General features: G+C 35.9%; 1 protein-coding gene across 2 annotated transcripts in view; it reads left to right on the forward strand.

Annotated features, from left to right (window-relative positions):
* Nucleotides 1–16,595, forward strand: part of LOC118739797 (protein roadkill) — a 228,178-nt gene that overhangs the window by 169,975 nt on the left and 41,608 nt on the right. The window contains exon 1 of one of the 2 annotated variants that reach the window (XM_036471305.1): nt 3,269–5,660. The exons of the other annotated variant lie outside the window; for it this stretch is intronic. Coding sequence (XP_036327198.1) covers nt 3,517–5,660 — 2,144 coding nt within the window. The 5' untranslated portion in view covers nt 3,269–3,516. Of the gene's footprint in view, nt 1–3,268; nt 5,661–16,595 lie in introns of those variants that run through there. 2 annotated transcript variants of the gene reach the window in all.

The raw sequence follows: 16,595 nt of genomic DNA on the forward strand, positions 1-16,595 counted from the left end.
TCCATTTGGGGTAGGTATCGTTTTATCCTAGTTTATTAAAAATTGTAGTATTTTTTAATTTTATTTTATTTTATAATTTTTACTTATTTTGTATGTATGTATTTTAATTTTATATATTATTCTAATAAAATTTTACTTTTTTTGTTTGCATTCCGTATTTATGTATGTAGATATTTCACTGTTTATTTTATTTTATTTCAGTTCTATTCGTTTAATTTTTTTCATTGAAATGTTTAAAAATTTACTTTGTTCAATATTTTTTTCTATTTTATTAAGGTTTTCCATTTTATTTTATTTCAGTTCGCTACTTTTATGTTATTTCAATTTTAGTGTAAAATTTTTTCGTTAAAATGTCTAAAAATTTAATTTCTTCAATATTTTTTTCTATTTTATTAAGTTATTCATTTTATTTTATTTCAATTCGCCACTCTATTTCCAATCGTGTGACTTTATTCATACATATGTATGTTAATGTTAATACACACACACACCAAAGAAATACCTAAAAAATAATAATCTCGTCCATTTTTTTTTTTTGTTGCGTTGTTGGGTCATAAACTCGTTGCTCGCTCATTTGCTCGCTCAGTCAGAGCAACAGCAACAGCACCTCAACATCCACTTTGCCAGCGCCTGATCCAACAACTCGGGTGGGTTGTGTACTCAATTGGTTTCTTCGGGGCAGAGCGAGAACAGTTGTTCTTCTACAAATGCTCTGCTGTTCAATGCTGCTCTGCTCTGCTCTGCTTTGTGTAAATTGCCTTTTTTTATTTCATGTTTAAGTTTTTTCTTGCTGTTGTTGCTGTCATTGTGCTGCTCATACATGTGCTCATTTTTCTTGGCCAGGCCAACGAGGGCCAACACCAAAGGCAAAAAAAAAAACATTAACAACAAGAACAACAACACTAATCTACAAGTTCGAGCACTACAGCCAGCAAAAGTAGCAGAGCAAGAGAGCAAATGGTTGAAGGGGGGCCATTTAATAAAACTCCCCACACACTTAAAAGCAGAGCAGGGCAAACATAACAGTAGCAGCGGCAGCGACAGCAAAACTACAACAACAACAATGGCTAAACGCAGTGTTGGTGTTGGCGGTGGCAGCAATAACCACATAATAAAAAATAACTACATATAACTACAACACTTAATGTTATTAGGCTCTGTTAGTTGTTGTTGCTCTCTTAATATGCGGATAACAGAAGCAGCTAGCAGCAGTGATAGCAGCAACAGCGGTGATTGCGCTGGCAGTGCCAGCAGCAGCATTAGAGACAGCGATTGGGGCAGCAAAAATTTGAGATTACATTTGCCTTAAACGTTTTTTCTGTTTTCTTTATCCTAATAATTTTGGAGTGACTGACTGGTGCACAGCCGACGTACATACATATGTATGTACATAGAAACGTTCATCGTTTTTGCCTGCCCACCTCCACCACCCCCTCACAACCTAGGCAGCGACAGGCGCGACCTCATCTGTTTGTTGTTGGTTTATACGTTCGTTCACTCAACATTCGCTGGTTCGTTCGCCCCTCATGGGTTCGTCGCGTCAGCGCTCATGTGCATGAGTGTTGGCGTTTGTGTGTGTTTGCCTACCTTGGTGTTGGTTGATTTACTGATTTGCTCAATGCCCAACGTCGGCAGCGACAGCGGCAGCAACGTCGTTGACTTTCAGTTGGCCACCAAACCAGCTGCTGCTACCTCTGCTGCTGCTGCTGCGGGCTACCTCGTTGGCTGCATTTGCTCATTCGTTTCCAACATTCAATTCAGTCGTACGGTAACTTTCAAGCGGAGCGGATCGTTTTAGCGCGGTTAGTAGAGACTCCAAACGGCATGGATAGATGAACTTATTTTTTTTTTGTATTTGTGTAATACCTCTACCTGCCTGCATACCATATCTACTACATAGATAGTGTAGTGTGTGAACAAACGTCAAAGAACCAAGTAGACAACAGCTAGCCAGCCAGCCAGTCAATTTGTAGCGAAAACTAAAACACCACCAAACCAAGCCACCTCGTCGTTCGCCCCCACAAAAATATATTTTCTGTTTATTTGTGTGTATACATACGGGCAAAGTTCGTACGCACGAAATATAAAATACCACAGCAGCAAGGAGCAGCAGCTGTGGCGAGAACGAATCTATATGTATCTGATATATATACCGACGTGCAAGCAACATATGAGAATATATACACGCGCTTGGCAGTCTGATATAGTGACCTGACAGCCTCAAAAAAGCAGCGCGCGAGACACAACCAGAGCAGCAGAGTTAGTACAGCAGCAGCGGCAGCAAAAGCTGTAGTAGAAAAATAGAAAAAATCTACAAATTGGGTGTAGATTTTTTTCGGCTAACAAGCATGTGAAAAGTTTCTGACAAAAAATTTAGTGGAAATAAGACGTGAAATTTGTATAAAGAAATTTATAGCAAAAATCTGTAAAGAAATTTGCGAAAATAAAACTAAAACCTAACTGCGTATAAAACAAACTGACGGTCCGCAAACGCGCTTACAAACGAAGAGGAAGAAGAAGATTCTGTGCGATACAAAAAATCAGAAAAAAAAACAACTGAAAAAAACAAATTTTAGTATAACAGAGTGTTAATGATTGCTAAAAGGTACAAAGTTGCTTAAGAAGGAGCGAAAGAAGAAAAAAAAAATATTTTAAAATATTTATGTAATTGTGAAATGCACAAAAGTATTAAAAGTAGCAAGTAAAAATTTTTAAAAGTATTTAATAGAGTGATGCAAGCGAATAAAATCTTGTAGAACAAATTTTAAATAAAAGTGCGTATTTTAATTAAAAAAAGCAAAACTTACGCCACGCTATTTTTTGCTGCATCAAATGTGCACAAAAATGTCGACAAAAATTTAAAAAATTAATTTTCTGGAAAAAATTGTGCAATTGAATACTGCAAATTTTAAAACTTTTGTGAAAAAATTTTCTACAAAAATTAGTAGAAATTTGCTTGTATCAAAAACTCAAAAAGCTGTAGATGTGTATGAAATCTTAAAACAAAACTACTTGAAAAATTCCTATACAGTACAAACTTAACTGAAGTGCTAAATAAAGAAAATAATAAAAAAAAACTGTAGCTTGGAAAAAGTGAAAATAGCTAAAATAATTTTAAAGTGAAATGAAATGTGAAAATAGTAGCAGAAACTAAACATATGTAAATGCAAACCACAACAGAATTAAGTGAAAAGCCAAAAACATATTTTGTGAAAAAATTTAAAGTTGAGTGAAAATAAGAAACAAATAAAAAAACTATTTTATTAAAAACGAAAAGTGCGTAAAAAAAAAAAAACAAATTGAAAAATTACAATTTTACTATCAACCAAACTGAGTTGCTCAACTTAATCCCCCCTCCCCAAAAAAAAAAACCAACACAGTAGATAAAAACAAAAATTAATAAAACCATTTCCAAAAAATAGCCCCAAAACGAAATTCGACCAAAATTTTTCGCTCATCTTTGTGAAGTGTGTATAATTAATTTCATACAAAATTGTCGCCAGGTACGACTATAAAATGTTTGATCCATTTGTGAAAATTAAGAAAAAGCGAAATCTAAATGTTGTCGATGTATTAGAAAGTGTTGGTGAAGTGGACGTCGTCACCGCCGCCGTCGAAACATCAGAGCAGGCGCACGTTGTGGAGGACATTGTATTGGAAGAGCCAGTAGCAGCAGTTGAAGAGCAGCAGGAGCAAGAACAGCAACAGCAGCAGCAGCGCCTGCAACAACAAACGAAGCAACAATTGTTGCACGACAACGACGCACAGCGAGAGCAACAACCGCTTGAGCAGCAAGAACAGCTGCAACAGCCATCATCGTCGCCATACGCGCAACGTGAACAGCTTGAAAATTGTTTTTGCATAAGCGGTGCAGCGCTTATTGGTGCAGGGGCAGCGTCAGCGTCAGCCACAAACACAACCCCAACTGCAGCGGAAAACTGCAACACCACCGTCACTGTGGCCAGCCCTCCCCTATCGCCCACGACCACTACAACTGCGGCCACAATAGCAGCCGCCGCATCATCCGCCACATCACCGCTCTTGGAAGCGATTGCCAGTAGTAGTAGTAGCAGTAGCAACAACAACAACGGCAGTTCAAAGCAAATAAGCCGCCAATTTGCTAGCAGCAGCAGTAGCAACAACAACAACAGCCCGAGTAACAACAATTGCAGCCGCCTGCAACAGTTGATTTCTACGCCACCAGTGGCATTGCGCGGGTTACCTTCATATTGCAGCGTTGATTTGCAGCCGCCGCCGCAACAACAACAACAACAACAACAACAGGCAAATTTAGGTCTTCAATCGGCTGCATTGCCACAGCTGCAGTTGCATTTGCAACAGCCGCCGCAGCAGCAACAGCATCAGCAAGCACCTTCGGTGTTGCAGCAACATTTGGGTCACCTAAATTTCGAAAGTGGAGCATCAAGTGGCAGCAGTAGTGCGACTGTGAGCGCCAGCAGCAGCAGCAACAGCAGCAGTAGTAGTAGTAGTAGTACTAGTAACAACAACAATTGTAGCAGCAGCAGTAGTAGTAGCCTGCGAAGTAGCACAACAACATTGCAGCGGCACTTGGCCTCGCCAAGCAACATTCTACAGGAAGCATTCACCAATAATTTGCACAGAATTTTAAAGCGTTCACATAGTTCCTCAACGTTGGCGTCCAGCAATAACAACCACAACAGCACATCCAACTCTGGCTGCCCACCGTCGCCGCCGTCTTCTTCAGCGATCTCGAATTCCAATTTTGCCGCCCCATCCTCGGCGTCCGCCTCCTCCTCTGCCTCTCTGTTTGCCAGTGTTTACGGTGGGAGCAGCAGCAGCAGCAGCAGCAACCATAGCAGTAGCCAACACAATCATCACCTCAATAACAGTATAATCGCCAGTCGGCTGTTTGGGCACAGCAGCAGCAGCAACAACAACAACAACAATTTTAATCAGAACAACATTAACAGCAGCCTGCAACAACAACTTACAGCGGCAAGCAGCAGCAGCAGTAGCAGCAGCGTCACAGCTGGCGCTTCAGCATCTACATCCAGCAGCAGCAACAGCCAGCACCGCCTGTCGCACCACAATCATCACCATCATTCCGCGCTGACAAATTCGATAACGAATCGTATAAACCAATCGATACGGCGTCACTTGAATCAGCAGCAGCAACAACACTTACAACAACAGTACAATCAGCAAGCGACAAATAACAATAGCAACAATAGCAACAACAATACAACAAATAACCACCGAATACAGCAGCAACAACAGCAACAAATTCCGCAACATTCACGTTTCTCGCAACATTCACACCACCACCACCACCACCAGCAGCCACAACAACAACAACAACAACAACAAAACAATCAGCATCACCACTTGCAGCAACAGTTGCAACAATCAGCGCCGCATCATCAGCATCAACACCAGAGTGGTAGCAGCAGCAGCAACAACAACAACAACAACAACAACAATCAATTGCAGCAGCACCAACAACATCATAATCCTCATCATCATAACCAACAACAGCAACACCAACAACAACAACAACAACAACAACAATCTCCTCTGTGCCTAGTATTATTAGTTAAATGTCCGAATTCTAAGGAATTTTGTAACGCCGCTGCCGCCAACGCCGTCGCTGCTGCCGCACATTTCTGTGATAATAAAAGGTAATCAACAGTTAACAAAAGCAAATTGATAGAATTAGCATTAGTAATTGTACTCGGTTGGTGGTATGTTCATAGGGCTTCATATAATTTCATATTTCACAAAAATGTGTAGGCAGAAAAGTAATCGAGGAAATAATCTTTGAAAAAGAAAAGGGTATCAAACGCAGCCGTGAAATTTGGTTGTGGTGTTGGCGCAACAAATGGCTGCCTGCCGCTTTCGTCGCGCTGCTTTCAGCAATTTATATGTGCTTAGTACATACATACATACATACATATGTACATATATCTTCATTTGCCCACCATTCCTGCCTTTTGCCCATACATATATAACTATGTATGTATGTATGTACCTTATGGCATATCGTTTGCTCCAAAAGTTCATCGCGTGCCCTAAATTCATTCGAGGCCGCTCCTAAGCGCTTTTTCTGTTATAGTTGCCCTTAACGCACAGTGGGTCGAATGGGAGAAAAAGTCGGAAGTAAAAATTCAGGTCGTTGAATTGGCCTACTTTTGATATTCTCCACAATTTTTTTTTTTTTGGATTAACCACTTTTTTAAGTCTTAAAGCCATTTGTATATCTACTTGTTTTAATACGAATTTTTTTTAATTTATGAAAGGAAAATACGACTAAGTTAAGCTATTTAATATGCAATGGAAATACATCAATTTGTGGGAATAGGAATGATGGAAATAAAATGAAATGATTTGAAGTTTGAGTAAAAATTATAGTAAAGCGAAAATGAAATAAATTAAAACGGCCCATATCGATTTTAGGTGAAAAGAATTGACAATGAAATGAAATAAAATGAAGTGAATGGCATGAAATGAAACGATATGAAAAATATGAAAACGAAGAAAAAAAGTTCTACATATCGAAATATTTGAAATTAATCGTCATGAAATGCAATGAGTAGTCGAAATAATTCTTGCGGATTTGTATTCCAAATTCAAAGCATTTTTCACATATTCCTTTTATTTAGAAGGGCACCTCATTTTGCCGACGGCGCTTTCGCCAGTTTTGTTTGTGGTCATACCGAAATCCCATTACCGTAGAACTTCTCTAATTTCTGAGGAAAAAACAGAATAAGTGTTTTTGACAGGCCTCCTTTCAAAACAACTAAACAATGTTTTTTTTTTTCATTTTTAACGGACTTCCAAAAGAGGAGGAGGTTATCAGTTTGTCGGAAAATTTTTTATTTCTTTTTTATGTATGATACCGCATAACTTTGGACCACGTCAACCGATTTCGATAATTCTTTTCTTTTGCATCGGAAAGGTAGTGTCTCAGAGGTGGTCCCATACTAATCTGATTTAAGATCCGTGGATCAGTGGATCATAAGATATATATATATATTTTTTTTTTATATGAGAATTGAAGTCTTTTTTTTTTGCTATAAATTACTTGTTATCTAATTTTTTTCCATCAAGAATAATCGTTAAATTTGCACATTCATAATATGATACACTGAAAATAAGCTATTTTATTTCATTATATTAAGCATTTTTTCCCAATGAGCGAGAGCACACATCTACAAGAAATAAGTAAGAGTTATTTTGGAACACTTACAAAGTGGAGAGGGTTATTTTCGAACTCTGGTTAAATTATGATTTTCATTATAAAGATCATAATCTTCAGGGTCCTTGCCTTATACTGCACAACACTTTTTATGTTGATTCATACTGATCGGTTTCAATCGCTTGACCAGGAGTAGCTTTTTGTAATGGACAATTCCCTTCCACTCCCACCAAACACATGACATCACCTTCCGGGCAGTCACAGGCTTCTTTTTAGTCAATACTAGTTTTTCCGCCTTTTTATGGATTCATTCATCTTGCGCCATAATTTATTTATTTTTGTCCTCACCTCAAAAAACACCTAAAATTACAGAAATATGCAATGAAAATGATGTTACCTACGAACCAGCTCTTATTATGACAATTCTATTAGCGGATTCGAATCCAGCACGTCGAAAAATACATATATGGCGCCCCAGTTACATCTTTGTCTTGTATGATTCCGTAATTAATGAGGTACCCAAATAGCGAGTTTCTTTTTAGTGTTCAATCTTTTCCAATTGCTTTCAAACTCTATTCAGGGATTTTTAGTTGTCTATCGACACCGAAAAAAGAATTTAGTCTACTCAGAAAAACGCCAGCTAAATATATATCTCTCAATACATGATTTCGTAACGTTAACCCAGTAATAATGTAGCTGACTGAGACCAAATCATGTGTTGAGAAAAACATATTTAGTTGACGTACTTTAACTCTTTTCTCATCGTACTTATATCACAAACTTCTAAATCGTCAATCTTGCTCCACCAATTGGGAGTAAGCGAACCATTCTCATACCACTGTCACTTGCATACCTGCTGCCCTTAACCCCACCGCACGCACTAACATCACCACCACCTCCATCGCTTTGACGTGAACGTGAGATCAAAATCATTGAGTGAAACCTATTTTTGGTTTTTGTATAGCGCATAGTTTGTTATTGTTGTTGCTGCTATCTAATAATGTGTGGTTGTTGTAACTAGTATTTCATCACTAATACAACAATGCCAATAACAATAACAATCGCTACAGCAACAAGTAAATTCTATTACTTGTATTCAACAGCGCATTTTCATATTGATTGACACACTTTGCCTGCGCTAATTGTGAGTGAGTGAGTGAGGCGGCGGCGGTGGCGTACATTTTCCAGCTATGGAATACAATATGAGCACGTTGCTGCTTTCTGTAGCTCCTTAATAGGGCTGCCTGCTTGTTTTTCTGTTTACTTACTCCTCATTTGTCCATATGGGGGAAAAATGGCAGTATGTAGATGGATATGCAAAATTGGTAGTCGACGTCATCTTGTGCCTGTGTAGTAGTTATAGTTCGCTTTGGCGCCTGTCAGTTCCACTTGGGCTTCTAATATTCTTCAGGTTGCTCAGCGCAATGTCATTCACACTAAACACCATTTCGTTTTACTAAAATACAAATATTTCTTTTTTTAAACATATGTAAATTTTCTTCACTTCTCAATATCTTCCTTTCTTTTTTTTTTTTTTGGTGCTCTGCTCTTTAGGTAGCCTTTCTACCAACACAGCAGCTAATTTCTCTTTTACGAGTTAGCACATTCTTAATTGGGTTAATTTGACTTTCTTTAGAATTTGGTGCCGACTCCAGCAGCGCCTGCTCTCATTTTTCTTTACATACATACATATGTATCTGTTGCTCTGCTTGTTGCTGCTGATTAAAATGTTTTTTTAGTGCCGCTTGCGTGCTGCTTTCATTCTTAAGTATGCTTTGTTCTTCTTTTTATGTTTTTTAATGAAATTTTTTTATTTAATTTTTACCAACCACATGCCTGCTCGTGTCTCGAATCATTATTGTTATTCTTTGTTAATTTTTTGTCTGCTCTTTTATAGCTTTTGAAGGACATTTATTCAGCGCGAGGCTCTCAGACGCCTTTCAAACGTGCCACCGTCGTTTCGATTGCTTTTTTATGTACATATATCCTGCCAATGCTGAGCTTATTCACTGTTGGCTTGCTATTATGTATAATTTCTATATGTGTATGAAGCACTTCACTAGATATTGTCACTGCTCCCTGTTGCTGTGGCTATGTGCTGCGTGTGCTCAATAACTCGCTTCTATTTTCTTGCATGCGATAAATTAGTTTAGTTACTCATCACAGTCATTTCATATTCCGTTCTGTTGGTCAGTCGGCCAACCAACCAGCCTGTTGCTAAGTGTCTCATAAATATTGCATATTTTTTTTATTGTACAAATTTAGTTTCAAGCTTTTTTTTTTTTACCGCACTCATCCGCTGCTGATGTATCTTGTATCTATTGCTAGTTGTTTTTACTTCTTCTTTTTTTTTTTGTAGTCTCATTTTTTACTTTCCGCTTGCGTGGGCGCCAACGCTTAAGCTCGTGCGTTTGGTTGTTTGCTTTTCCGTTGAGCTTGTTGAGTTCTTTTTTGAGGTCACAGGTCAATTTTATTCATTCACCGCGACCCAGCGTGTGCTACTTTTTACGCCTGCATGCAACTACTTGCCCCCTTCATGGCGTTTTGAATGCTTTGAAAATTTGTTTTCGTGTCCGTACACATGTGAGCGTTTCACGTCAGAGGATATGAAATCCTTTTCAATTACAAATCACCAATTTGGCTATGAATTTCATTAGTAGTGTACTAGTCGCCTCGAGCTAAATAACTTTAATTGGGTTAAGAGGTTGACTGTTGTGCTTGAAGGGGAAAAAATATTAAATGGCGTTGGCAAGCGAGACTTAGGGCAAACAGACGAAGGGAGGAAAGGTTAGAAATTGGATTTGAGTAAAACGCTTTGAAGTAAAATTAAACGAATTATTTTGGAATGAAAAAAATGGATTCGATGTAAAGTAGAGTAAGGAAATGAAAAGAACGGATGAGCAGAGAAAGAAAAGAGCAGAAAACGAGAAGCGAAGGAGAATAGAAGAATAGTAGTCGGGTTAAGCAACCGGAGCGACCCAGATTTATATGTGGCCAAGAACTGCGACTTCAGCAACATTCCCCAAAACTTACTATTATGTTGCTACAACATTAACAACAAAAGTGAAGGAAAATAAAAGAAATATTAGGGAAGGAAGGGAATTGTAGATAAGTAAAGGAGAGGAATGAAAAGAAAAAAGCGGATGAAAAGAAAGTCAAAGAAAGGAAGGGAAGGGAAAGGAAAAGGAAATAACGATAGGGGTAGAGAAGTGAAATAAAGGAAAGGAGACGAGGGGAAAGAAAGGAACAGATAGAAATGGAAAGAAAATAAAAGGAGAGTAGGGAAAGTGAAATGATGCAAAGAAAATACCAAGGAAATATAAGGAAAACGAACGGGAAATAAGGAAGGGAAAGAAGTGGAGAAGGAAGGCACGGAATATAAAAGTGAATAAAGGGAAGGTGTACGACAGCAAGGAAAGAAAAAGGAAGGAAAAGAAAAGATAGGAATGGAAAGGAAAGAAAAGAGAATGAATACGAAGGAAACGAAAGGGCAAAAAGAAGGAAATGAGTTGAAAAGAAATGAATAGTAGGAAAGGAAGGTAAAGTGGGAATGAGACGATAGGAATGAAAGGAATGAAAGGAAAGCGAAAGATGGGAATGGATAGCAACAGATAGGAATGGAAAGAAAAGGAAATGAATGCAAAGGATTCGAAAGGAAAAGGAAAGAAATGAAATGAAAAAAGTAAGGCAAAAGTTAGAAAAAGGAACGGGGGTAAAAGAAAAGAATATGCAATAGAAAAAATACAAATGGTATACGAAACAAAGAGGAAAAGGAAAGAAATATAACGAACGGAATGAAAGGAAGCAAAAAAAAAACAGAAGGGAGGAATAAAAATTAAAAAATTTAAATATAAAATAAAAATACATAATGGCATTTTCTTTTCTCGAAAAACATGTCACCCTCTTATATGGCAAAATTATCAGGGTTTAACATTTTAAGGAAAGAGCACGCAAAATAAATATGAAGAACAACCCTGGCGCAGGTCAGAATAACTGCAACATTATTTCACGAAAAGAAAAAAAAAAATTAAAAGAAAAACAAGAGTAAAATTGAATAGTTCAAAAATCAAGAAGAGCATATAAACAAAAAAACCTAGATAGCGATAACAGTCGAATAATATAAAAGTTAAAAAATAAATAAGCATATATGAGAATTTATAAAAAATAATATAATTACGTAAAACAAAAAAGATTAACCAATCATCAATAAACTTAAATGAAATATAATAATGAGTAATAGGGTTAATTAATAAAAGCAAACAAAGTATTAAACGAAGAGAAACAAGCAAAGAAACAAAAAATAAACTTGACCACTTTTTGGTCGAAAGCTCAATTATTTGTCATGAGATCATTAGTAGATGCACAAGATGTCATCATATCATAAATTTTATAAAGGCATCAAATATTTGTAATGGACAATATGACAGGCCACGACAACTAGTGAATCCCAAAACTAAGTATGTAAAAAAAATACTTCTTAAACAGCAAAAATTATGCTACACCATAATTCTGCTTTTAACGTACTTCCGCGGCACTTTAACTCTCAAACTGCCATTAAAAAAGTACTATTGTTTAATTTTACTATAGCTCTTTGAAGAAAAGTTTTTTGTTTACAGTAGATTTTTACATAAAATAGCATTCCCTTGCTAAATTTGAATTAACTCTAGAGCACCTTCTTTCCAATGAGATTTTTATTTAACCCTACAATGACCGCTTCGCTGTCCGTACACTGAGCTGATTTAATCCTTCATAGAACACCAACCGAAACCTTTTAAGATTGTTACGGTTTTAAATGTTCCTTTTTTTAAGTTACAATAAAAGCCGCCTAACTCAAGGCTGGACAAAATTCTCCTCACTTTTCCATTAAAAATTAATATCATTTTTCAAAAAAACAAAAAAAGCTTGTGAACATTTCCTTAGGAAAAAAAAAACAAAATTTAAAATCAACGAACTTGAGTTGACCCTTGAAAGCACAACGAAAATGTCCTTGCGGCTCAATAGAATTTAAATAAATGATTCACACACTGCAATTTCACACAGCGTCAACGTCAGCCATTAACTACTACATACATATATATAGTAAAATGTTTCAAGGATTTCCAATCAATTGCGCAATTTCGCTTTAGTGTGAAATAAAATCCTATTTCTCTTTTACACACAAGAATCGAGTCGTTCAAGTGTGTGGCAACGTCACCACTAGCCAGGAAGTGGCTGTTGACCACAAAATAAAACGAAAAGTGGAGGGCGTGAGGAGGAGAAATCAGCTCATACAACATCCGAAGCCCTTCAAGCGACCGACGACGACAATACACACACAACTGCTGCTTATGCAAGCGGCGAGCATAACGCGATGGCTATGAAAATGTCACATAACTTGGCAGAAACGGAAATGTGTTGTCACCTAAAAATCCAACACCAACAACAACAAAAAAATAGAGGACACGCAAAGTCAGTCTTGGCGAAAAATTGCAGTCAGAAGAAGAAATCAGCACAACGCAAAGCGACGCAAAATTCAAGAAATTCGATATGCCTGGAAGCGATAAGACCTCCTATCAATGTCGTAGCCGACAAAGAAAAACCGAGGGGCGTCCAAGGAAGCAGGCAGCAGCCATACATAAATATATTTTACACAATTTTTTCTATTATGTATTATTTTTTTTATACTTTACGCAGAAATCTTTTTCACTCATTTACACTCGCTCGCTACAAGCGGCCACGCAAACTTCCGCAATGCAAAAAGAAATGAGATTTCAAATGGAAAAAAATAAATAAATAATATGTATGTTAAAAAAAGTTGGGGAAAAACGAATTTCCGCAAGCTGGCAAGTAAATATGTATCGCCACTAGATTACTGCTTACGCTCACAGCTAGGCAATGCAAAAGGCGTTGCGCACAAACAAAGCAAAAAAGAAAAAAAAACCCAAAGGAAAATGAAAATTTATAGATAAAAAAGTGAAAGGCGCTTTAAGCTTTGAAAAAAAAAAGAAATGAAGTCAACGTACTAAGCAAATATGTTTGTATGTATGTATGCCTTTGAAATGGCATCCGTGCAGATGGAAGCCGCCACCACGGTGTTCGATAACTTTGGCTGCCCTGAAAAAGTAGGCGCATGTGTATATTTATATGGTTGTATACATATATATACAAGTAAGTGTGCTGCTCGTCCCTGTTTAGGTATTATGACACCACCTTGCAGGGCGTTGCAAAGAAACTGTCTGCTTACACGCCTTCTCAGCGTTTGATTGGCTTAAAAGGGTCGCATTTGGCAGCTTTGAGGCGAGAAAAATTGGGCCTTAAAGAGCTTTTGTTCGTAGAGAAATTCGCGAATGCTAAGAAAAGCATGAACTAGATGAGAGAAAAAAGAAATAAAAATGTAAGTGAATTTAGACCGGGAAGTAGTCCAATGGATAAAACTTTCGTGTCAAAAATAAAAAAATAAAAATTGAGCGAGTTTTGCGGTTTTCACTCAATTTTGAGTTACTATATATGCTTTTTGACTCAAGCTGTGATATTATTAAGGCGCGCAAATGTTATACAACTTTTTGATATTGAATCGAGTCATTTGTCTGAGACTTACTTGAGTGGCTTTACACTAAAAAAAAAAACACATTTTTCTTCCATAATTTTGAGTATTCTGAAAATAGATACTTGCAATTTTAGCGAGTGGAAATTGCTCAAATTATTGGAATTGGCTGTAATAAAAATTCGTTAATGACTTACTTGTGTTAAATGATTTCTTTGTAGAATTTTTGGCTTTCGATATTTAGGTAGTTTGTTTTGAGACAATTACTTGTATAGAAAATTTAATCAAACTAAATGGGTGACTTATGTATTTTTAGAACTTGGCACTAATATTCCGAAGGCTTTTTTTATTTTTTGAGTGCGCCTACATACATATTTTTTAGCAAATTTCTCAAACGGTTTAACGGAACAATATTTCGAGCGTTGCGGTTTGAGTGCGGTTTTTGAGTGAATTCCGCTTTTTTGGTATTTTTTTTAACAAAATACTTTCATTGCATTGTATTAAACCTGTTGAAATAGAGATATTTTCTTAGTTCTTGATTTAAGCGGGTTTCTAACTTTTGAATGATTTTCTTATTTAAATTTTATTTTTTTTACAGTATTTTGAACCCTCGAAGTTTAAGCGGGTTATTTTTTCCCTATATTTTCTGAATTGAGAAGTGCATTCAACATCTGTTACACAAATTTTCGCAACTTGTGGTCTGAGTGCTTTTCTTACCTTTGAGTGAATTCCATTGGTTGAAAAATTGTTTGTACAATAAAATGCCTTGGCAAATATTTTTCATTTAAATTAAACTACATATGTATGTATGGTTGTACATCTGTTGAATGATTTTCATTTTCTTTTTATCAGCTAGTGGTTTTGAGTGGATTTTCTTTATTTTTATTTAAATACCTTGTTTTAAACGAAATATTTTTAGAACTAATGACTAACGTTAATCTACGTTATTTAATTAACACTCGAAATTTGAGTGAGTTTTTTTTAGTGGATTATTTTTAAGAAATTTTTGAAAAACATTGAGTTATTTATAGTAAATTTTACAAAGTTTAATAAAGCCACTTTTGTTAAACGATTTTTTTTTTGAGATTTTTTTCGACTGTAAGCTCGAGTGTTTTTCTACTGCTGTAGTAAATTTCTTTTTTAAGTAAATTTGTAAGTCAAAGGAAGTGCGATGGTAATACATTTTAACAAATTGATATATACAATATATTTCTGTTGAACAATTTCTTCATAGCATTTAGGGAAATCAATTTCCTTAAAAAAAAAATTTCTTTTGGTGTTTATCGTATTTTTAAATTTCGATACCTTCAGTAGAAATTTTGAGTCATCCTTACCCATCGGATTACAATTTCCGAAACCAAAATTAAGAAACCATATTTAAGATACTGATTCTGCATACATACTTACTTTCAACAGCTGCTATATATCTCTCTTTAAACCACATCCATTGTGTCGTTTTTGAAAATACACCGATACTACGCCTTTCTTTATTACTAAATAAGAACACCATTGAACTGCTATGAAGCATGTAGAACAAAATCAAAGCGCTAATTTTTTATTTTTTTTTAAGGCAAAATTGCTTATCAAAAGAATGTTCCAATTTTTTTTTTTACGTATGTATGTATGTATGTGGGCACTTCTATAGGTTTACTTATGCGCATTTTTCAAAGACCTTGACTGGAGAGGCTGTGCTGAAAACGAAGACAGTGCAAACAAAAAAAATAAAAATAAATGAGAAATTATAAAAATAAAGTCAAAATTCAAAAATGCATATCAAAGAATATATGCAAATATGTACCCAAAAATTGCTGAAAAGCATATCAAAAAAATTACCAGCCACAAAAGCGCTGCTAAATTCAAAATAGGTCATACAAAGCACCGCAAAGTCCATATGCCGTCAAGGACAAAGTCTGGCTGCCATGGGACCGACGCCCTATTTATGTATAAGTTGTATATTATAAAATGCCAACGTGAGCAACAAACACTCTTTACTTACATGCATGCATACCTACGGTGACCAGATTTCTTTGGCCAAAAATCGGGACTTTTCTAAAGCATCGAATCCGAACCTAAATTTTTTTTTATAATAAAAAAACTTAATGTATACACACAATATATGCGGTGGCGAGAATGTAAATGTTGTTGTTAAAAAAATGTTTATTATTTTTTATGACAATAAACTATCTAAAAAAAAAACATGTAAATCAAAGTTTCAAACTATGTAGAGCTTTATAAAAATTCGACAAAATTTAACAAATGTTGATCAAAATTTTAAACATTTTAATCAGATTTTCTAGAATAGAAGAAAAAAAATCAACGGTAAGTCCTAGCTACTTCAATTTTCAGTTGGAATTGAATGGGCTACAACACTGCATACTCTGAATATTTCTGAGAAATCTAATTCAAGAGCTCAAAATTAAAATTTTGATGAAAATTTGTCGAATTTTGCTAATTTTTCAAATTTTTCAAACAAAAAATGATACAAGTAATTTTTAAACAAAAAACAAAACCGAATTCAATTCTCATATAAAATTTTAAGAGTACCGTTAATTTCTGAATGATCCAATGACCTAAACCAAATTAGTAAGGGACCACCTCTGAGGTACCACCTTTCCTCACAGAAATCGGTTAACGTGGTCCAAAATTATGCGGTAACATAAGAAAAAAAAAAATATTCCGATGAATTGATAACCTCTTTTTTTGAAGTCGGTTAAAAACCTTAAAAAATTTAGAGAAGAATGATGGGCTGCAATGTTGCGTGAGTACCAGTTTGAAAGAAAAAAAAAATAACCAAAGATCATAGAAAATAAGGACGCTGGCTATGTTCAGGTCTCCCTAATATTCTATGGCCTTTGTGATAACGAAAGTGCTGCCACGTTTGTATAAAAAACTGTT

The sequence above is a fragment of the Rhagoletis pomonella genome, unplaced genomic scaffold (genome assembly GCF_013731165.1).
Source record: "Rhagoletis pomonella isolate Grant_MI unplaced genomic scaffold, Rhpom_1.0 Rhpom_scaffold_00001, whole genome shotgun sequence".
Lineage (NCBI taxonomy): Eukaryota > Metazoa > Arthropoda > Insecta > Diptera > Tephritidae > Rhagoletis > Rhagoletis pomonella.